Below are 24,032 nucleotides of genomic sequence, written 5' to 3' on the forward strand. Positions count from 1 at the left end.
GGTTTGATCTGAAATCCTTGTCTAGAATTTTCAGGCACTGGCTAAGCAACCACTTGGGGGGGATATTGTAGAAAGAATTCAAGCATTGGCAGTGCTGGATGGCCTTTAATGCTCCTTCCAGATCTGAGATTTCATGATTTACTCTGTATCCACTCATTGTTAATAGAGTAGCTATAGAGTTTCCATTGATTGAACCTTATTAGATATCGTATCCAGTTGTGATAGGAAACCCATTCTGTTTTTTAGTTGAGGGATGAAATTGCATACACTTACCATTTTTATTTTACAAATAACCCATCGTGGTGGCACTTTCACCTAATAACGTTTCCCCTTTCTAATTATTATAAAATACGACTACCAACTAAGTGCACATACTAACCGCTGTGGATGCAGGGATTTTCTGTTTTTATTTTACGTACTTAGCAATTTACTCATTGCTGATTCTAAAAGCTTCAGAAAATCCAGCCTGTTCAGTTAATGGGGAAACTAACTGCACTGCATGTCTCTCACATGAAGAACGTAAAAGACTATGTTAAAAGCTAAAATACTTTCTCAAATAAAGGTACTAAATCATATTCCATATGTCTGCTAGCTCAAGTAAGCATAAAGCATGTTGTAAGTATTTCCTCCTTTGCCCCTCCACCATATATCCCTAAGCTGTATGTTGTAGAAGTGAATATCCTTTAATGGGAAAACAGAAACAAGGAAGGAGGAATGTTTTGGTTAAGGATGTACAGCAGTAGAGGAAAGAATTTAATATGCTCTTTGACTATGACTTTGGGTCTGCATTTTCTTTTAAGTTTATTCACATCATCAGCATTGTCATTAAGAAACATTTACTTAAAAAAAAAAAAGAAACATTTACTTAAGTGCATTTTCTATTCAGAACTTTAATCCATTTTCTCATTATCTCAACGGTCAGGTGACAGTTCTTTTTGAGGAAAACCGGATAATCTGATTCTAGGTTTCTGTAGAATCGAGTTATTAGCCTTTTATTTCACTTTTGTTTTATAAGAATTGGCAGCTATTTGTGAAGTCATAAGAAAGTGAGTAAAGAGATAATCTATTGATTAGACTGAAATATTAAATGTACGTATTCCTTTTCTCCCAAGATACTAGTTTTCCCAGAAGGTACTTGTACTAATCGTTCCTGTTTGATTACTTTTAAACCAGGTGAGATCAATTAAATTATGTACTATAACAAAGTATGGACGATTTCTCAAATGATTTAATACTAATACACAAAACAACTTGTTAGTTTGTCCTGGGCGTCTTTTCCAATAAAAAGTTTTTAACATTGTAAATCCACAGAACTCACTCCTTTACATTCTCTTATGGTATCATAACCCCTTCTTCCTTGGTTTGTTGTGTGTGTGTGTGTGAGCGAGTGTGTATGAACCATATTTGATACACACACACACACACAGAAACCACTGGCAGATTTTTCTTTTCCTCCAAGGATACCCTCACAGACACCCCAAGTCCTGTGTTATCTAGTAGAAAACTATTTCAGTGATCATGATGCTTTCAGATGCCTTCTATGCTTCACTCCTTTTTTTTTTAATATTATAAGTGACGAATTTCATAATAATGTGTAATTTCATACGGAATTTCCTAGTAACTGGTAATGGTTTAATGTGTTTTTGTATCGGCTCCTAGAATGCTCAGAGCCAAAGGTAGAACTCACATCTAGCAGGTGGGGTAGTTCTTACTACAAGTTTTCACTTTGTATAGATTTCGTTTCCCTCAGTTTCTCTTGGTCTTGACTTTGTCATTACCTTTTCTAACAAATCCTTTTGAATGATCAGTATTTGGAAAATGAAAACACGTGGAGATATTTTCAGTGACTTGGGCGTAACATTTAATATTTTGGTTTTAGCATTCTGAATTTTAGAACTCTCGTTTTGGTAAGCGCTAGGGATTTACCAACATTTAGCAAATAGTTTGTGTATACTCTTAAACCAGTAAGGATAGGTATGCTATTTATTATTAACTTTCTTCATTGTAAACCTTAAAGTCGTATAAGGAAGATGTTCTAATATTTCAATGTGGTTGTAGGAGCCTTCATTCCAGGAGTTCCAGTACAGCCTGTCCTCCTCAGATACCCAAACAAGCTGGTAAGCGTAGTATTTCACTGTGGGAAAAATCTCAGACATTCCGAATGGCACAGATTCTCTAGCACCACTTTTCATCTTTGAATAAAGCTCTGAATAGACAAATGGTAGAAGAACATGGATAGAACCCATTCCCCTTGACACATTTAGTGTTTAGAAGTTTGCAAGATAGGCACATATTTGTGGAGTATTACATTTTTGTCTCTCTTATTCCTAAGCCCCAGGAAGGCATTTCCCTTAGTTTCTACTCTGTTGTCATGGTAATGGTACAGTTAAGCTTCAGATTCACAGTCTTGTTAGATTGGGTAGCAGGAAACTTGCATAAAGTTGTGATTTTCACTAAGCCTATAAGGAGACTTTTCCTGATTCAGTGGTTTATACTGGAAGGATAACTGGTATCGCAAGATAAACTTGGGATTGACCTGGTGTTTTGTTACTGGCTGAGTAATTACTAGCTGTGTGAGTCTTGTCTTACTTAACTTAGGAGATATATGAAAAGAATCTGTCATCCTATAGAAAGTGCACATTTGGCTTAGGAAACAGTCTCTCTGCTCTAGCCAGGTACACCACTGACTCCTAGATATTCATTGTGCCACCATTTTCCTAAAGAAAGTGGTTTTTTTTGTTTTTGTTTTTGTTTTTGTTTTTGTTTTGTTTTGTTTTGTTTTGTTTTTTGAAATCTGTTTTGGTTTTGAGGGGGAACTTTCAGTACTAGAGACTTTACATAAAAAGGCAGGCTGTCATGATTAATTATCTATGTTATTTGAGATCAAGAGTTCTTGCTCAATTCAACTTTTAGTGACTGACTTTAGACATCTTGATTTCTTGACTTTAGACATCTGTAGTTAAAAAAATTTAAAATCTATCAAAATATACTTATTATACTTCTGCCTATTTGGCATTACTCATATTCTTTCACTATGTACTACTTTAATCTTTTCTCCCAAATACTCCTGCCCCCTTTTGAGAATGGATATATTCTGGGTTTTGTAAGCAAATTAATTATCCAGATATGTTCATATTAGGAGAAAAATAGCTATGCATGCATATAGTTTTATTAAAAATTAAGAACAGCTTAATTCCATAAAAAGATAGGGGTAACATATGGAAAACAGATTTTTGCTGTGTAGATATATAATCCAAGAATTCATAGAGCAGCTCACTGCTGTTTAATAGGTTCGTTTTACTTTTCAACATACTGTTTTTAATTCAGAAGGAAAGTATATGACTACCAATATTGAAATAAGGTTTTGGTTTTATTTGGCATTTTTTCTCTGAACTAAGAGTCTAAATACTTTTGTTACTATAGGATACTGTGACGTGGACGTGGCAAGGATATACATTGTAAGTCACTTCTCTCTGCTGTTTTATTTAAATTTTACTAGGGTGAAGAAAAAGATCATTTATTCCTTTTTTTTTTTTTTAAAAGCCTTTTTTTTGCAGAAGTAAAGGTTTCTTTTTTTAAAAGATTTTATTTATTTATTCATTTGAGAGAGAATGTGTGTATGTGCAAGCAGGGGCAGGGGTGGGGGGCGGCAAGAAGAGAGACAAGCGTACTCTGCCCACTGAACACGGAGCCCCACACAAGGCTCCATCTCATGACCCTGAGATCATGACCTGAGCCGAAATCAAGAGTCAGATGTTTAACTGACTGAGTCACCCAGGCATCCCTAAAAGTAAAGATTTCTAGTCAGATTCTAAAATCTTGTCACTGAGAAGTCTCTGGAGAGAGCATTGCTATCTTGCCTGATAGCCCCTGGCCCCTCCCATGTGCAGAATTCTAGATGCCTGCCATGTTCTTATGGGTCTCAAGTGTGTGTCTACCAATTCTCAAGAACCAGTCCAGTGACCTGGTTTTCAGCCTTCATAGCTTTAATCTCATAGTTTTATTTCTATTGCAGATTTTAGCATATTAGCTGGTGTCTCCATTATTGCTTTGCTCTATCGGTTTAAGCAGTCCAGAGCCATTGCGTCATATGGCCTGAAATAGCAGTGATGTGTCTGATCTGAGCTGAGAAAGTGGCTAAGCTTTCAGTTCCGTTCTTGGATCGTAAAAGCATAGGGATCAGCAGTTTCTATAAACATTTAAGAGAGGAATACAGCTCACCAGTAAGCAAGCTGAAGTGAAACAGGCTTCAGAAAGAACAGAACATGTAGAATCTTACTTTCTCTCAAGATCTTTTGTCCAGTTCCCCCTGGATAGGTCTGAGCCAGTTTATACTGTGGAGAGAACCATGTAAAATGACTGGATTTGAGGACTTTGCCTGGGGGCTTACCCAGCAGTGTCTTTTGATACTGAGCGAAGAGAGTTCACATAACGTTGTTGATGCATAGACAGCCGCTTGGACGTTTTTAAAAGGGAATGATCATTTGCCTTCAAGTACCTTGTGACTTCCTTACATACCCCTTAGATCATCCAAACAACATATGAAAGTCAGATTGTTTTTTATACTGCATACCGATTTTCTCTATTTTGTGTGTGTGAATTGCATCAAAATAATAAATTTAAATCAAAGTGGGTAACTGATGGGCCAGTGACATATGTTATTGTTTATTAAGATGTGAGACACATATATTCCTATTACTCTTTGGTCCTTTGTACCCAAAGTTAAGTCAAAGACACTGGAAATAAAGACCATAAATTGAAAAGGGTATCTGGGCCTTATGTGATCTTGGCTGGGATACATTTCATGTCACTACTGATCCTGGTTTTTAGCTTTTCATAGAAGGGCAAGTGAGGAGAAACAAATACTGTGAGAAATTTTAGAAAAGGAAGTGCCTAGAAACTGGGTACAGAACATCGTTAGATGTCCCAAGATGTGTCATCCTTGGGCCCTTTACAATTTAAGCTCCTTGCAGAGACAGTGACATCAGGCTCTCTCTGCAGTCAGTATGACTTGTTTAAACTTGTGTGGCAGTCCAGGTGGGCATGAAGGTCAAGTAGGAGAAGGCCTTCCCAGGAGGATGATCAGGGTAGAAAATGGAGTGGTTTGGTAATCTAGGCTTCTAACCCAGGAAGCGTGTGATAAAGGGAAAAAGAAAATAGGAGACAATTCAGAAAAGAGAGAGAATTTTTTTTTCCCCAGAGTTAAAGATATCTTAGGGCTGAAAAACACGAAGACCTCAAAAGGCACAACTTTGTTTTGTCCAGATGCCACGTTGCACTTGCCTGTGGTAACTCTCATTTCCGCTTTTATCTTCTCATGGGCTTCGTGGTATATTGAGCACCATGTCTGTTACTTTTAAGTCTGTTTTCTCAATTGCCCTTGCTCCAAGGTTGAGTCTAGACAGATTCTAAGGAAGAGAGTCTATATGCTAAGGCAGATAGCCTAAGGGAGAGGGATAATAAACTTAGGAAATGCATTTAGAGAAGGGGAGCTATAGAAAAGCTGTTTTGTTTGGGTCCAAGAAGTGGTGTTTGGTTTGTGTGTAGTGAAGACAACATAATTTTAATGAGATCTTACGCCTGTTTTTTTCTTTCTTTCTTTCTTTCTTTCTTTCTTTCTTTCTTTCTTTCTTTCTTTCTTCATTCAGAATTTTCAGAACAGATTTATCTATTTGAATCACTAAGTTCCAAAGCTCAATTTAAATAATTCAAGAACAATTTATTTTATGGTAAATAATGTGTATTGATTTTGTTTGCTTGGGGTTGATAGTAAAAGATTTTTTCCTCTCAGATGGAAAATTTAAGAACTGATACTTATGTTAAATTGGTATATCCACTTCCTAAATTCCTTCTTTTAACTAAATTCCTTCTTTAAATGTCTAAGTTTCTTGTGTAAACTAAGTTCATTTTTTATAGATAAATCCTATTTTAGTTTCTTAATAGCAACTGGTTGGTTGTTTCCTTAAACATGTAGATTAATCCACTCTGTCAGCATTCTGGGTCATCTGTCTAAATGAGGTGAAATAAAAAATCCTATAGAAGTCTTATCCAAAGAGTCTAAATATGTATTAGAAAGCTGTACATAGAAACAACTATTTCAAAAATTATCTTTGAGAGGGTTGGTTATAATCACTTTAAAGAAAGCCTTTGTTCTTTGTCTAGCTTTACAATGAAAGAAAATTTCTCTATAATAACTAAAACATGTATTATTAATTGGGACAATTATGATAAAATTTCTGCTTTTAGGGAAAGGCCCTCTGATTTTTTTTTTATATCAGAAATGAGTTTTAAAATGTGATGTTCTGCTCCAGAGTTTTCCTACAAACACATTTATGTACCTTAAAATGTGGCCTTGTTTCTCTAGGGTCTTAGGCTTACAAGTCTGAGTTGTCCAGGGGACTTCACATTTGGGGGTAGTGTGCTGAGCTGCAGCTCTGACTCACAAATACATATTTGGTGTTGCATTTGGTGATTTAACTTTTGAATATCACAAATACTTGTTCAAGCCCAAGGAGTGTAGTAGCTGCTGTGTGACATTTATAAATGCAGAATATATATGAAGTGTGACATGGCAGCGCTTGTGCATAAAGAAAGGATTGTTGAGTAATAATATTAGATAATACTTGTATTACTATATAAAGATGTGCTGCTCTATTTTTTCTCTTCAGCATTCAGCTTTGTATGCTTACTTTCTGCCAGCCCTTCACAAAAGTGGAAGTTGAGGTAAGTCATTCAAAACACAGCCTTAGAACTGGAGATTTGACCTTTCCTTTTTATTTGAACTTCTCGTCTAGAGACCCCAGCTGTACAAAGGTTGGAAGTTAAGTCCACTATATATATATATACACTATATATATATATATATATATATATACACACTATATATGTATATATATATATGATATATATAATCATATATACTATATTTATTTATTTATTTATTAAAGATTTTATTTATTTATTCATGAGAGACACAGAGAGGCAGAGACATAGAGGGAGAAGCAGGCTCCTTGCAGAGAGCCCAATATGGGACTCGATCTCCAGACTTGGGATCAAGACCTGAGCCAAAGACAGACTCTCAACCACTGAGCCACCCAGGCGTCCCAAGTCCACCATCTTTAAAATAAGCCCTGGTCTTTGACACATTGTCCCCCTGGCTCTCAGATTCCCACTGCTCCCCCCCCTTACAATCATTCCAGGAAGTAGCCCTAACTTGTGAGAACTTCCATATGTAACCACCCTGGCTGACCAGATTTATGTAACTGCTTTCTATCTCATTCCTTTTAATGCTGACCTCTGCCCAATTGGATGTTATGCTTCACATCCTAACAAAAGGAGCGATGGAGCCCCAGAGCTCCTTAAAGAGTATGTTCTGTCAAAGTGGAGAGGCACAGAGGTCAGAAGCCCTCCCTTTTGGAATCATTCTGCACACAGAAGGCCTGAGAAAATTGTATCTGGAGGCCACTCATAGGGCAGTCTTTTGGCTTGAATTGCAATAGCAGGCTGGGAGTAGGGCAGTGATTAGGTCTTTCTGAAAATTCTGATGAGATTTTTAAGACTCTGAAAGTTGGTTCCAGAACCGTTCTTAGACCTTAGAGTGACGTGGAATGGATCCCTATATGCAGAATCGAGTTGGATTTAGTGATACTCTCAGGTAGCCTCTAAAGAGAGAGGGTCAGAATAGTAAGTCAGGCTCTCAACTTCATTTTGCAATTGCATCCATAGATTGTGTAAAGAGAACTTTTAAGTCTGCGTATGTAGTTCAGAGTCCTGAGTGAGGGCCCATACTCCAAGTGACAGGACAGGGAATTTAAGTAATGAGAATACTGTTTTTCACTTTGTTATATAGCTTAGTCATTTAGCCATGCAGAGCTTGTCAGCAATTCCAAATGACATAGGAAGGCAAATTATATTTCAAAATAAATTTCACTTTGGTTGAGATTTTTCTTGAGATTTGCAGGTTGTCTGCCTACCAAGAAAAGATCTTTTTATTAATTATATACCACACTTCCCCCACGTTTAAAACCAGCTCAGTATCACTCAGTGTGACAAAAGAACACTAGTTCTTGGAATATACATAGATGTTCCTAGAGAAAAACACTAATATGTGCCCTAATAATCACTTTAAGAAATCCTAGGGTAAACAAAATTAATCAGATTTCTTTTCTGAAGACCTGTGAGTGCCTTTGAGATGGTTTGGACACAATACTCTTTTTTTCTCTGGATTCCTTCTGGAGCCAGTGTTCCATAGAATACGTTTTGGGAAACCCTGTCAGGAAGAAATATTATATTATTTCTAAGTATTCTGAGCATGTTCTTCCGTCCTTGATAGCTATTCAGGTAGACTAGCCCTGTGTTCTTTTTCTAAAACAAAAATGAAAAGAAGAAACTCCTACTTAAAACAGCCACTCTGTCTTCTGTGCAAACTTGAAAGCTACTATGTATATAGTATATATGCTGCCTTCCCCAGCTAAAACAAGATCTAGCAACAGATGTGGAAATGCAGGAGAACTCTACTTTTTTTGTCTAGCACATGTGTCCATGGTCAAACTGTTACAACAGAGGTAGGCAAAATCCTCTTTTCTTTGCCCTGAACATTATTACCACATTTCCTTTCTGTGTCATGGCCGGCATGACTGCCTGCCTACCTATCTTTCTTTTTCTTTCTTCTTTCTTTCTTTCTTTCTTTCTTTCTTTCTTTCTTTCTTTCTTTCTTTCTTTCTTTCTTTCTTTTTCTTTCTTTCCTTCCTTCCTTCCTTCCTTCCTTCCTTCCTTCCTTCCTTCCTTCCTTCTTTCCTTTCTTCCTTCCTTCCTTCTTCTTTCCTTCTTTCCTTCTTTCCTTCTTTCCTTCTTTCTTTTTCCTTTTGATTACAACTCTAGCCAGTTCCCAGACCTGTCTTGGTAATATTTCCTAGCAAAGACTGTATATCCTTTGATAAATTCACAAACAAAATGGCTAACAACCTGTTTAAAGGAGCTGAATCAGTAAGATTCAGTGTATTAGAATTGTGGCTTATGGCAAGAGGATGGGCATTTGTGGTGTTCAAGCCTCGTGTTCTTATTTTGCTTATATTTATTTTACATTTATGGTGCTACCTTTCACCCAGGGCACTCCTCAATACTTTATGACTTTTGAATATTTTAATTCCCCCTAGTTGGGTGCAACTGAAAAATGTATCCCACAGCCTATCAGGTGCTAGGTGTATCCACACCCTGGGTCAAGACTCTCAAGAACTTAAAAAAAAAAAAAAGACTCTCAAGAACTGGGCACTGCATACAGGCTCTTGCTTTTTACTACGGCCAAGGAGACCTGGCTTGAGCTGCCACACATGTACTTAGTTGCACAAACATCAGGTGTTTTGGTTGTTCAGAAGCACCCCCACTCCTCACCCTCGTGTTCTTTAAAACTGATGGAAATCTTGGGCATTTGGGTGGCTCAGTCAGATAAGCATCTGACTCTTGATCTCAGCTCAGGTCTTTTACTTGGAGTCATGAGTTCTAGCCCCTCGTGGAGCTCCACACTGTGCATGAAGCCTACCTAAAAACAAAAAACTGTTAGAAATCCTAGTTATTATTTTTTTTACATATGTTTTTAGAACTTCTTAAATATTAACTAGATAAGCCTAATTGAAGATGTATTATTCAAGTATATGGTCTTAGTTTTGTGCTTTTTAAAATGAACTTTGAATGGATCATTTGGTGTCTTTTGGACACTATGCCTTGGTGAGTCGTAGGACATCGCAGGATGTTGAAGGCCATAGTACTCTTTCATCTTTTACAAGTCATCCTTCGCTGAGGATGATTTTCCAACTCCGTAGTTACCAGAATCTTTGGATAGCTAAAATCTAGGTGTATAATATTGAGGGGTGTTTTCTTGTCTCTTCTCCCCAATCCCTCTCTGCTTCCTCAACAGAGACTTATTTTTGAAAAGGCCATTATTTTCTTGACTCTTGAATCTTAAAAATATAATCCATCCCAAAACACGTGCCCTCTGTAATTGGTCTTCTGGCATTCTTGAACAATGATGTTATGTGTGTCCAAAGAGGTTCTACTGCAAGTTATTCTCTGGATCATAGTGGCATAGTGGGTGTGTTTAAAGTGTCTTTTAGTGGTTACTTTTATTGGCCAGCTACTTCACAAGCATGTCATTATAAGCAAGTGGCTTGGGGGCATATGGAAAGAGATAGCTAGTAGGAAACATCCCAGAATGTGACATAAATCAACAGCCTACTAGTTGTATCTCATGAGAGAGAATCCACACAAAACTAGACTATAAGGCATTATGTGGGCAGCAGCTGGTTTATGAATGGAAGCAGGGCATTCACAGTGACCATTAGTTTGTTTCCTCTTTCATAGGCTAGATCTCCGTTTCTATTCAGAACCACCCATTATAATACAGGCACATACAAATGATTTATCTGAGGGCATACGGACATATTTTGTTTTAGTAAAATTCCTTTGCAAAGCTTAAAAGGAACTTCTAGTGGCTAGCATTAGACCTATAATACTTTGTGGTGGGTCTAATTCCTATAAGTAGTAGAAAGGGATTGTTTTTCATTAAAAAACAATTCTGATTTAGGAAAGGATTTTCTTAAATTTTTTTTAATTTTTTAATTTATTTATTTATGATAGTCACAGAGAGAGAGAGAGAGGCAGAGACACAGGCAGAGGGAGAAGCAGGCTCCATGCACCGGGAGCCCGATGTGGGACTCGATCCCGGGTCTCCAGGATCGCGCCCTGGGCCAAAGGCAGGCGCTAAACCACTGCACCACCCAGGGATCACCTAGGAAAGGATTTTCATAATGAGTATTATGATCAACACCTGTAGATAGATACAACTTTTTAAATCTCCAAAGAGTTTATTAGTTAGGGAAGGTCCAAATATATTTATATAGTTTACTTAAATATCCAAATATACTCAAATGATTTGTAGTTTTGAATCTAAAATGAACAGACCTTTTAAAAAACCTCTGCCACGTGAATACACATGCACACACACACACAAAACCCATATATGTGCTTATTCTAACAAAACTAATTTCTTCTGGAACTCAGTAGAATTCTGAAATTTCTAAGTAGTAGTAGTAGTAGAAAAATGGAGTGTTATATCTACTTTTATTTATAAATATATTTTTGAAAGAGAGAGAGAGAGAGTACATGATCCAGGTGGAAGAATGAGAGAGGGAATATTAAGAGGCTCCATGCCCAGTACAGAGCCTGACCTAGGGCTCAATTTCATGACCCTGAGATCATGACCTGAGCTGAAATTAAAGATCAGATGCTTAACCAACCGAGCCACCCAGGTGCCCTGAGAAATGGAGTGTTATAAAAAAAAAAAATAAAAAAAGAGTATTAGCTGGGATTTTGTTCCAATTCTGCTACCATCAACCAGTATGTTCTTGGGTAAATGACTTAAGCCTCCCCTGGCCTGTGTTCTCACTGGTAAAATGGGATACTAACACCTCTTTTATAGGGTGGCTAGCATTTAATAAGGTGATTGCAGTGCTAGCACACGGTAGGTGTTTAATAAGCAGTCACTTGCATTTCCCTTACCATCTAAATTGTTCTGTGAATTTGGGAAGAAAGCAGCAAATGTTGATTCATAAATACCTTCCTTTTTTCACATTTGCTCTTTCTGAAGAATCATGGGAAGAACCAGAACTGTGTATATGTTGAGACTGACTCATCAAAATCCTTTTCTGTTACTTGGAAAAAGAAAAGGCTGATCATAGTACTGTCACTCATCAGTCTTTCTCCTTTTTATAATCGTTTATTTAGTAGAAAGGAATGTGCCCGATATGGTCAGGAAACAATGAATAAAAGCAGTTTCACTGGTCCCAAGTATTCATGTGAAGGATTGGCTCTGGATAACAGATCGCCTGCAAAATAGACTGAAGAATTCTGACTTTTTCTTCTATGTTGCCTGTGGCCCAAAAGATGGTGGGGCACTCTGGGACCAGAAGGGCAAATGTGGCATTCCTATGGGAAGCATGTTAGTTAGCTGCCCTCTTATATGGGGCAGGATGGTGCCGAGCCAGCAAGTAAAGGAACAGAGCACACGGAAGGGAGGAGGGCAAATGTGCTGGGAGCCAGTCTCAGGGGCAACAGAAAAGCATTGGAGGGATTCATGTGGACTTTTGTGGGGGAGGAGAGCCTTCCCTCTACCCATTTAAGTTCCATAGCTGGATCTGTGAAATAACCTCACAACGGTCAAATTAATAGAACCAAAGGTATACAGATTTATTAACTTTTTAATATGTGCACAAGAGCATCTTAGTGAACAAAAATTGAATACCCAAAAAAATGAGGAAGGGGAGGGACAGTGTTGGCCATTCAGGGCAGAGTCAGTCATTTTTTTAAAAAATATTTTATTTATTTATTCATGAAAGACACAGAAGCAGAGACATAGGCAGAGGGAGAAGCAGGCTCCTTGCGGGGAGCCTGATGCAGAACTTGATCCCAGGACCCCAGGATCACACCCTGAGCTGAAGGCAGACGCTCAACCACTGAGCAACCTAGGTGCCCCAAGTCAGTGATTTTTAGAAATGACAAATGGGCCCTGGGAAGAATAGACTGGGGGCTGTGATAGCGTGCGATAAAATTTGTATGGGTGTGATACCGACCTGCATGTGCATCTCCTTTGATAAGGGTCCATGTTCCTGTTTGAGGAGACTCCACAGGAGGGAATTTATGACAACTGAGTTCCTTTTGGAAGAGCTGCCTTTAGGTGGATAAGGAAAATTGAGAGAAAGCCTCTCTGTGCATTTGCTATTCTTCAAATGCCTCTAACTCCAAATAATCAACATACTGAAGTGGTACACTATGCGGTAGCCTGTCCTTGACTCCTTCACTTACTCCTTTCTAAAGTTGAATGTGAAGTACCATTGAGTTGAAAGTAGAATTGAAACCTGAGAAGCATGAACCATGTCTGAAACATTAAAATAAAATGGCAGCAGGTCCGGAAGGTATACCTGAGCAGCTGAGCAGCTGCGAGGTCCCGCCGGTTCAGTAACTTGATCCTCACCCGTCACATAGACATTAAGGAAACAGACTCCATATGAAGATCACACGTTGGGGCACAGCTGCATGATTGAAAGGCTAAAGGAAGATGCTCAACAAAGTAAACAGGACTATTTTGTGTCTGGAGGTGGTGTGATGACCTTGGGAAAATAACATAATTTTTAAACAGCAGTGAAGACCCCATGGAGCTTACCATGAATTTGTAGTAGACTCAACCCATGAGCTTGTGTACCTTTCTCTAGCATCCCTCCATGGTCTCTGGCAGGCATGGGAAGGCAGGGGAAGAAGAGGTGATCACGGGTCTGCAGTTGGCACCGTGGGTGTGGCAAAAGGAAGACAGTCTAGGTGACAGTCTATATGGAAGTAGCTGACTCCTCAAGTCCCATAGAGACAGGCAGCCAGCTGTTGCTGGGAGGGAGTGGATGAAAGGAGACCAGCATGCCGTAAGAGAAACCAGCAGGTTCTCACAGTCTGCAAGGGACCAGGTCAGAGAAGTAACAAGAACTCATCCCAGGAGATTAGCATCATATGTGTGTCACTGTGGCCAAGGCACAGATGAGAACACCTGTGGCCAGGTGAAGAGGCTGTGAGTTCAACATGTCAGATGAGCCATGCGTGTGGCTACTACGGATAATGAGAGAAGATGGATGTGGAAAGGAAAATTTGATGTTCTGAAGTCACTGAGGTATCAAGCTGTGTGTCAGGGGACAGTAATAAGCAGACAATGGCAGTCACATTTCCCTGTCTTGAGCCAATCTTCCTTCCCAAGGAGAGGCTGTGTTTTTGCTGTGTCTTGAATGAATGCACACAAAATAGAAATGTGGTAAAGAAGGCAAGGTCTGCTGCAAGGAGACACAACTTTTTATAAGAATTTCCATTGCATTCCTTCTCAGGAGGCATGGTGGGGGGGCTTCAAAGGCCCGTGAGGGTCAAATACAGGCTTTTAATTATTTTGTACTCTCAGTGGAATTTTCTTCATTGAGAATAAAAGGCTGTGCCAACATGAAAGTTATTAAAAATCATTTTGTGGAAAATATTACCTGCACCAAAAGGAATTAAGCCCACAGTTCATTGCATTATGTTTGTCTAACAGTATAGTAGAAATTTCTTTTTCAAGGTTTTCTGGATGTGCTTTTATGACCCACAAATTACGTGTGTTACAAATGATCATGTGGCTTTCTTAAATAATGAAGAATTATATGGCAATTTAAAACTTGCCATTTTATTTTGTTAAAGATTTTGTGAACACTGATTTTGACATGCCGTTTTCTACTTTGGGTTTCATACCAAGCAAATACAAGAGATTAAAATCTAGAATAGGATGGAGGGAATTTTGAGAAATAATTGCAAAGAAGGGCTGTTGCTCTGGATAGATAAGTGATGTGGGGACCTCTGGTGGCTTAGTTTATTTTTCCATCTTAAAGAATAATGATACTAAGTAAAAGCTAGACGCAGAATCCCCATTGGAGAGGGCCTTGGAGATCATCGAGTCCAACTTTTTCATTTGACAAGAGAGGGGACTAAGTCCCACCGAGGCCAAATGACTTCCAGGATCTCGCGGCAAAGCCAAGGCCACAACAAGGTTGAGGGCTCTTTCTGCAACCTGCCACTGCTCCCCTGGGAGAGGTTAATGACAATGCATATCACACAGCACATTCTCCTCTGATTTCCTCTCCGTGTTATCCTAAAATGCTACTTGCACCCTTGCTGTCTTCTGCATCCTCACACCCTCTCTTCGGGGTCTTACCTTCTCTCACAGGGTGATTGCAGTAACCTCCAGGGCTGCTCCTTGCTCTCAGCCTTTTCCTCTTTGGTTAAGCTATTCCCTACCACCGAGGTTTCCACTGAAAAGCTTGGACTTGGTTACAATGCTCCCTTGCTCAGACTTCATCTCTATATCCCCTTGCCCAAAGGCTTCTTAACATGGTTAACAAGATTTGAAAACAGGTCCACATGGAGGCTCCCGAGGGCAGGGGCTCCTTTGTCATGTGCCTGGCATACAGTAGGTGTATAAGCAACACTCATTGAATGTAAGTGAATTCAATGAATGAATTCATTGAGTACCTGAATACTTGAGTATGTCAATCTTTGTGAACCCCAGTCCTAATGACTAAAATTGGGAAGATTGGTGAAATGAAATAATGCATATAAAGCACCTAGCATGGTTCCTGGTTCATAGTTAAAATTCAATGAATAGTAGCTATTGGCAAGATCATGTTTATCCTTAAAAAGCCAAGATCAAGTATTAGCTCTTCTGTAAAGCCTCTTTGGCTGCTTTTCCCTGCCCCCAGGCCAAATTAATCATTTCTTCTCCCTCACTCTCATACTCTAGGAAGGATGATTTAGTGGGGAAAACAAGGGTTTTAGAATCTGACAGAACTTGAGCTGAGTCCTGGTCATGTGACCTGTATGACTCTAAGCTAACCTAATGAAGCTTGTAAGCCCTGTCATTGAGGGTAATGATACTTAGCACATGCTGTGTTGGTCTATCCTATTAAAATAGGGATCTTTTTTGGAGCAGAAATAGAGCCCTGCTAATCTGGGTCTGGTATGTAGTAGGTCCTCAAAAACTATGTAATGACTTAAATATAGCACCAAAAATCTCATTAGTGTTCAAGAACTATAAATAAAACCAGAACAGCACAAATGAGGCACCACCGAATAGCAAAGGGGGGAGGGGGGAGAACAGTAAAATTTTAAATGATAAAGGAAAACACAGTCTTCTTCAGCAAAAGCCAAACAGCCAACACTAAGAGTTAAAAGAAAGCCAGAAAAATGACAAAACGTGACATTTGAACAAATGATAAAAATGCAGCTGATACAGGAGCGGGAAGAGAAGATAAACTATAAAAGACCAGTTACTACTGATGCTAACATTTTCACACAAAGCGTCGTAAGCCATAGGAAATGCAGCACGGAGAATAAGATCTCCATACCTATAGCTCTACAGCTTCCAGAATTCCGAGCCCTGGCTCAGTTCATCCTCATCACAACCAAGGGATTGGGTGATGGTAGGGCTCTTGTCAGAGTCCGGGTGACAGGGAATAAAACTTGAGGGTTATACTAGTGAACACACAGGAAGACTCAGGGCTTGGTTGCAGATCGCCGTGTTCCTTTCACTATAGCATGTAACCTAGTGCTGGAAAGGTGGTGGGGGATTTAATATAAAGATAGATAGTGTAGGGCAGCCCCGGTGGCGCAGCAATTTAGCGCCGCCTGCAGCCCAGGGTATGATCCTGGAGACCCAGGATCGAGTCCCACGTGGGGCTTCCTGCATGGAGCCTGCTTCTCCCTCTGCCTGTGTCTCTGCCCCTCTCTCTCTCTGTGTGTCTCTCATGAATAAATAAATAAAATCTTAAAAAAAAGATAGATAGTTTATAAATTAATGTATGTAGCATTTCGTGTCTTAGGCCTAGCTGTTGTAATGGAAAGGTATGTTTGTCTTTCAGTTCATGCCTGTTCAAGTACCAAATGATGAAGAAAAAAACGACCCCATCCTTTTTGCTGGTAGAGTCCGGAATTTAATGGCAAAGTAAGTATCTTTATGTGATCACACTCAATAAATAGTTTTTAAATGGATTGGTCAATGACATTTCTCATAGTTTTGGAATTTAGGCGTTTTTGTTTTTGTTTTTTTCATTCTGAGGTCCTTGTTCCCTAACTCCTTTTGGTAAGTAAAATGATGTGCCTGGAAATGTGGTCAGTAAAACAATCTATAAATATTTTCCCCAGATGCAGCCCTAAACTAATGGAAATATGTTTTTGCCAAAAGGGGAGCAGAGAGGATTCAATAAGCAGAAGAGACCAGCCAGCCAGCGGATTCCACAGGGTGGATTCTCCTAAGCTGGCCTGTCGCTGTCAGACAAAGCCTTGTGATGCTCTAAGTTATTCGTGGCTCACCTTCTGTACCCCAGCCTCCATAGAGCTGCCAAGGCTGGTTGTTTCAAAGGCATTGATGATTATAGTCACAAAAAGGAGAAGTTTGCAAGAGAATGCAATAGATGAATATCTCGTTAAGGGATGGCTGTAAATTTAGAATTTGTAAATCACAAACATAAGGCAGATATTTTCCTGTGCTTAAGAAAGTTTTAACTGGCCATTACTCTGATTGGATAAATGAAAGAATGTGTGTTATGCTGTCCTACCACCGAGGCAGCCCTAGAGCCTTCCTAGTATGTACTCCACACCAGGCACCACCCTCCTGTGTCGTTCTGGTAGTGGGCTTGGTGCTGATAGGCCAGCAACATGTATTCCTAGCAAAAATTCAGATGAGAAATCTGAATCCAGCCTCATAGCTGAATCTAGTATTAGAAGCAAGATTATATATTCATACATTTATATTTCACAGCAGAATAACTTTATTTTCACAACAGAACAAAAGTTCAAAAAATCTTTTACTATGTGTATGTACATGTACTTGATTTTCCCAGTTTCTAGACTGGCTACAGAATTTGCTCTGAGGTAGTTTTCTTCCCTTTCTCCTTCTGTTTTCATACCAGAAGCTAGAAACTCATATAAATTTTAGGAACTGAGGAATTTATACCAGATAGTTTGACTTCCCAAAATGTGCCTAAAAGCAGAGCAGGGGTTTGATGAGGCAGACTTTATCTGAATTTGGAGGCATGGAGGTATTAGGGCCTTGGATAAAGAGTAAGAAAGACCTCTATTGGCCGCCTAACCATGGACAAGTCCCTCTGAGGCTCCTTCTCCTAGTGTGTAAAGTCGTAGTTACCATCCTTGCCTTGCCTTTCTCATGGTTTTGGTGATCATGAGTCTCACAGAGGAAAGAATATGACAGGAGCATTTGAAAGTGGTAAAGACTCAAGCTGGTGGTGTTACTGTGACTTATAATGTGACCAAGTACCATGCCAGGCCGATTTACTCGGGTTATCTGACATAATCTGCACAGCAATTCTTGGAGCCAAGCAAGGAAACTGAGACTCAGAGGAAGTCATTTGCCCAAGATCATGGCAGGTAGTGAGGGTCTGGGCTGGCACTCAAATCCACCTGAGTCCTAGCTCTTGATGGGCATGCTCTACTATTCTCTATCATAAATAATAAATTCCTGAAATATTTAAAATTTTTATTTTCCAAATGAAAATATTCTTACATTAAAATATTTGTTACTCAAAAATAGCCTTGCTGTAGATAGGAAAAAAATGTTTTATTCTCATCACATCCATTGAAAATATAATATTCTCAGCCGGAATTCAACAAAATCCAATACAGTTGAAGACAGAACGATGATTCTCACTGAATACCTGTGAATAAAAGTTTTGCGAAGAAGAATCTTTAAGAAATTATCTTATGTACTACACAGGCTTTTTTTCTTAGTACTCAGTGGTTTTTCAAGTTGTTACTGATAATGTATTTTTGTCAAGTCTAGTTCATTACTAGACCTCTGAGCAGGAGGGAGCCAGTAGACATCATGCACTCCTTTGAGGATGGAGGATGTTTAGATTTGGAAGAAATAATGAGCTTATTCTCAGTTCTCTTTAGTATTTTCAGAAGATAGTTAGCAAGAAGTGATAGCCAGTTTTGAGAGATGAAAAACATGGATAGCTAGCCATTTGGATTATTCCCTTACATGATGAATAGATGCCATTCATCTGTTCAAATGGCACTTCCACAGGCCTCTTTAGTTTGTCTTTACAATAAAGAATGCTGTGTAGTAAATAATTATTCCTATGTACAGACAGCAGTGAGCCTTAGTTAAGAGCTGAAAGGTCCGTGGTTGGGAAGAAACTCCAGTGGAATGAAATATAAATATACTGCTTTCCTGGAGATTGGAGTCAGCTAGTATCACTGTCACAGTTAAAACACAAAACAAAATGACCACCTGACCAAAGCACGCAGACATAAGGGGATTAACTCAACCACAGGAAGTCTGTGCAGAGAAGAAATATGTCTCTTTGGCAATAATAAGCCAAAGCTACTGGTTTAAAAAGTAATAAATACTTTCCCATTTACTGTTGTTTGTTGACCAGTTGAGGCCTGATGAAAAATTCATTACCTTTAAAAAAATTGGAATTTGTTTGCTTTCAAATGCCTTTAGAACTTTGGGAATTCCAGTAACAGATCATACCTATGAAGACTGCAGATTGATGATTTCAGCAGGACAGCTAACATTGCCTATGGAAGCTGGGTTGGTGGAATTTACCAAAATTAGCCGGAAATTGAAGTAAGTGTATTTTTAAATTGCTCCACTTTTAGTAAGACGTCCCAAAGAGATCTAAAATCCTGTATGTTTATTTTCTCTGGTTTCATTAATGCTCAGCTCTAGAATCTACATGGTGTCTATTAAGGAAGCCAGAGTTGTGAATTTATCTCACATTTAGCTTATCTAGTTGTGTTTTTTCAAGATTGTCAAGTCAGAAGCATGTGTATTGGTCACAGGAGGAGCCTGAGAGACAGTAAATGTGGAGCAGCACAGAGCTTTCAGAGCAGTTAGTGTTCCTGCTGCCCTCTTGCAAGAAGGATCGCATGATTTGATGGTACCGGCATGTGGTAGTCAGACCTTCTCATGTGAAATATGAATTGACTTGTAGAGAAGCACTTCTGACCATCCACTGAATTTTAAATGCTTACCCTAGGTCTCCTTTTTCTTCTGGGTGCATAGATTTTTTTTTTAAGGCAAAAACACTCCTTTGTGCTTTTATGAACAATCGCTTTGAACCATCTGCTATGAAAGGTATAACCTTCGATTCCCTTCTTATTACCATTCATTCTCTTTTCAGCCCCATTGGGGATTTGCAGAATGTATTGATTTAGTAGGCTTTGGCATCCTCCATAGGAGAAAGCTGCACAACTAGTTATTGTACTAAAGGTCAATATTTAAAGATAATATTTTGATAACCGATAAAGCAAATATGATTCATATCTTCTAATTGAACGTGTTTTGATATTATATTCATAATATTCATATAAATTTGAAAAGTTTGGATAGTTACTGAAATTGGATACAGAAGAAAGTAGTATGTGTTAGGTCACCTGTTTAATTGTATAAAACAAAGACAGGATATGATGTGAGCTATGGTACATTTCGGGTGTTTTGGTGTTTCAGTGTTTTATATTTATAATATTGGAAGAAGTTTGTATTGCCTACTGAATCTCCCTGTCACAACATTTTGTGCAATGTTAGTTCATTATCAGCCTGAAAGCTCCTTTGAAAGCAAGAATTGCATATTTTTTTCACAACCCAATTAGTACTATTGACTTACTAAGTAAAATTTAGATTAAAATATGATTTCCTATTCTTTTCATGAATCATTTCTTATTCTATCACATTGCTCTTCTTCTCAGCTACTTTTCTCTCCCTCAGGAATTTGGGAAAATTAATCTTACTAATAGCCTTTAAAAAACTCAGAAGCCTATATACATGTTCCATAAGTACTCTAAAATACCCATTTTATTCTCATTTTCAAATGTAACACTTAAAATATTGTTTCCTCAGACAAATGAATAAAACACCATTCATAAAACGTCTGTGTAGATTGTAAAGGTCTAACAACACATATTTATGATTCTTTGTTGGTTCAGGTTAGATTGGGATGGTATTCGTAAGCATTTGGATGAATATGCAACAATTGCAAGTTCTTCAAAAGGAGGAAGAATCGGAATTGAAGAATTTGCAGAGTATTTGAAGCTGCCTGTTTCAGATGTCTTGAGACAACTCTTCGCACTCTTTGACAGGGTATGTTAAAACGTCTTTAACACACCAACATCTTTACTCTGCTGGTCTCTACAGAGCATAATTCAGTATGGCATTAGAAAAACTTGGCAGGTAACTATTAGAAGAAGCAAGACAGAGCCCATGGTTTAATTTCATGATTTTGTTTTCTCTCCTTAAGTAGTAGTAGTAGTAGTAATGTAATTGTGTATGTGTGCACGCGTGCACCTGTGTGTATTACAACAGTTATGAAGGTATCTACTTATTTTAAACACTAGGTCAGAAATAAATATTGTAGCCATAAAACCATGTTTGTAATATAGAATTGGAAAGGTTGCCATAACTATCAAAAATCTAAATCTTTATGTCAAAATTCATTCACTGATGACAAGGATGGTACTATTCTATCCTGAAGAGTTCACAACTTCCCCCAAAATGTATGAGAACCAAGTAGGTTGTATTTTCAAGTAACATTTTAAGACAAAGATTCCAGTTAAACCTTGGCTGTTGGCCATTCTATTGGATTTTCTGCTTATGAACATGTAAGTACAGGCAGTTAGATAACTGAATTGTCAGGAAGTTCCCTTAGGAAAAATATACCAAGATTTCAGATTCTCAATTTTAATGTGTTTTTTTAACATATAACATTGACAATAAAGTTTACTCTTTTGGTTACAGTTTTACGAGTAATAATGCATTGAGGGTTAGAACTACCACTCCATTCAGGACACATAAAGTTGCAAAATAGCATCCCCTTTAACCATCCCTTGCCTTGCAAATCCTTGCAAGCCATCCCTTGCGAGTCAAATCCTTGTCCTACCCTTAACCCCCAGCAGTCACTCCATCTCTATGCCCTTGCCATATGAATAGAATCAACTATTTGATTTTGAGTTTGGCTTCTTTCACTTGGCATAATACATCTGAGATTCAGCCATGTTGTTGCATGTATCAATAATAGTTTCCCCTTTTCTTACTGAGTGGTATTCCATTGTATGGACGCACCATTCTTGGTGTATATCCATTCCCCAATTAAGGAGCATTTTGACTTGTTTACAATTTGGGGCAATTATGAATACAAACTATGAATATTCCTGCGTTGGTTTTTGTGTAAATCTAGGCTTTTATTTCACTCAAGTACATACTTAGGATTGTGCTCTTGTTATTTTCTTATCTGAGAATGACTTTATTTCGCATTCATTCCTAGGATATATCGTTGTGAATAGAAGAGAGTTGAGGGTTCTTCCTTTCAACAATTTAATAATGAGGTCATCCATGATTATCCTGCTTTACTGATTGTTCTTTCATTTTGGCTCTCCTCACCAGTTCTCCTGCTCTGGTATTTTGTCCAGAGGTAGTTGCTTTTCAAATTTCGATTAGAGTTTCTAATTTGTACTCATAAGGAGAGATGGGCTCGATTGGGCTTATTCCATCCTGGCTGGCTCCAGAAGTCCCTGTTCTCTGTTGACCAGTCGGAAAAGATATTTTTCAAAGAAATTATAGCTTGATGACAGAAACCAGGACAGGGCTTCTTTTTCTCTTTACCCAGAGCACTCTGATGTTCCTAATGATTCATTCTGTGATCTTTAAGATGAACCATTCTTTAACCTGATGCAGTAAAGCAACCTTCTTCTCTCTGTAGTACCCAGTCCCCTTTCCTTGGCTTGCTTGCAGTGTACAGATCATCTTCCTTTGTCTGTGAAATGATCACGTGTTGTGTCATTGCAGTCATACTACTAGAAAATGTAATGAAGACTTAGGAGAAAGGAGAAGTAAATTATTGGCTGGAACCGTGCAAGTTGGGAAAACAGAAGAGCTTCTTACTTGTACTATTACCAATCTCTCTGTGAGATTTATGTACCATCTCCCTCTTTGGCTCTAGGAACCAGGCAAGTAGTTTTAAATGAAACTTCTATGAATAGGAACGTTGTGACAGGAAGGAATATGGCAGGAATATACAATTAAGGAAAGGAGATGGGAAAATGGGGAGTGACATGGAATGGGAACCAAGGAGGAAGCTTAGAGCACATCTTAGACTTTGTGCTCATCAGGATTTTCAATCAAGATTAGCACTAACATCTATGAGGTTGCCCTCCCTTGCAGGTGTCAAACTGTCATCGCTAGCAGTCACCATTCTGTTGGTGACTGATAATCCCCAGTGTTTCTCTGGCACTCTTTTAAGTATGGGAAGATTTGGAAGTGGGGAAGGGAGGGTACAAGGATTAAAATAACCCCCAGTTAGTGGGGTTGACTCACTCTGAACTAGAGGATACAGTGAGCCTTGGCAGCCAAGTTGGCCAATCACATATCCGCATGGACCACTTCCATTGGTTCACACGTCACTTACAACCATGAGTGCTTGTCACTTCTTTGTATAGCGTGACTTGGCTTTCACTATAGATCGTAAGAGGGTCTTTCCAGTACTTTTCTTTCTGCTCTCCAACATACTGGAAGGTAAAGAAAAGAGCCTGGAGAATTGGGGACCAAAGCACATGACCTTCCTTTCTCTCCTTCCTTCCTTTTTCCCTCTTTCCTCTTTCTGTCTTTGTCTTTCTTTCCTCTTCTGTCTTTAATGTATCTGCATGTCTGCGCCTGTCAAGATTTGCTTTGTTTTGAGAAGGCGAATTATGCAATTGTTACCACGCCCCATGCACATACCCACTTAACTTCCAGGCTAGGCTTGTTTTCTCAACCTCTTTAAGTGATTTAGCTGGGGAATGTTCCATGGGAAAGACAAGAAGTTCAGTAATGCCATAGTTTGTTTCCCTCAGAGTAGCTTATCTTGCTAAACTCAATGCTTCATGAGGGGTGGGGGGTAGGAGGAGGAAGGGTGGGAACGAGAAAGGGCGGGGGGTGTTCCTGTGGTTCTTCCAGCAGCTGTACATTTTTGCAGTGCAGACAGCTGCCCTCAGCCTCTCTGTCTCCCCTCAAGTCTAATGAAGTGGTGTTGGGATTTGGGGGGATGGGAGAAAGACCTCCCTCACATCCCCTTACTCTTTCTTCCCATGTACATTCTTGGCTAGTCTGTAAAGACTTCATAATGGTCTTATCTCAGTTTGTCCCTAAAAATTGCACTGTCTCTTGAGCTCCTGTGAACATTCCGACCTGTCCTTTCAGACTCTCTGGTATCTGATGATGAGTAAGGTCCATCCAAAGCGCGGCATAGTTCACTAGTTTGAGATCATGTCATTTGGAGGGGTCCTATCTCTCTGAAAAAGAACAAAGAACTTTTTCATCTTTGTGTTGAGTTTAGCTTCTTTATTTTTAAACATATTCTGAACTGTCTGCATCAGATTGGTCACATGTCCAGATGAGTCAGAGTTGAAGGCTGAGATGATAGGGTAAA

The 24,032-nt window shown here is 38.8% G+C and overlaps 1 protein-coding gene across 1 annotated transcript in view; it reads left to right on the forward strand.

Moving 5' to 3' along the window:
• LPCAT2 (lysophosphatidylcholine acyltransferase 2) overlaps positions 1-24,032 on the forward strand; it is a 67,386-nt gene that overhangs the window by 17,495 nt on the left and 25,859 nt on the right. Inside the window, exons 5-11 of the mRNA XM_055331524.1 lie at positions 1,113-1,173; positions 2,059-2,117; positions 3,424-3,458; positions 6,669-6,723; positions 16,470-16,552; positions 19,076-19,201; positions 20,560-20,713. Coding sequence (XP_055187499.1) covers positions 1,113-1,173; positions 2,059-2,117; positions 3,424-3,458; positions 6,669-6,723; positions 16,470-16,552; positions 19,076-19,201; positions 20,560-20,713 — 573 coding nt within the window. The remainder of the gene's footprint in view (positions 1-1,112; positions 1,174-2,058; positions 2,118-3,423; positions 3,459-6,668; positions 6,724-16,469; positions 16,553-19,075; positions 19,202-20,559; positions 20,714-24,032) is intronic.

The sequence above is a fragment of the Nyctereutes procyonoides genome, unplaced genomic scaffold, assembly GCF_905146905.1.
Source record: "Nyctereutes procyonoides isolate TBG_1078 unplaced genomic scaffold, NYPRO_anot_genome, whole genome shotgun sequence".
Taxonomy (NCBI): Eukaryota; Metazoa; Chordata; class Mammalia; order Carnivora; family Canidae; genus Nyctereutes; species Nyctereutes procyonoides.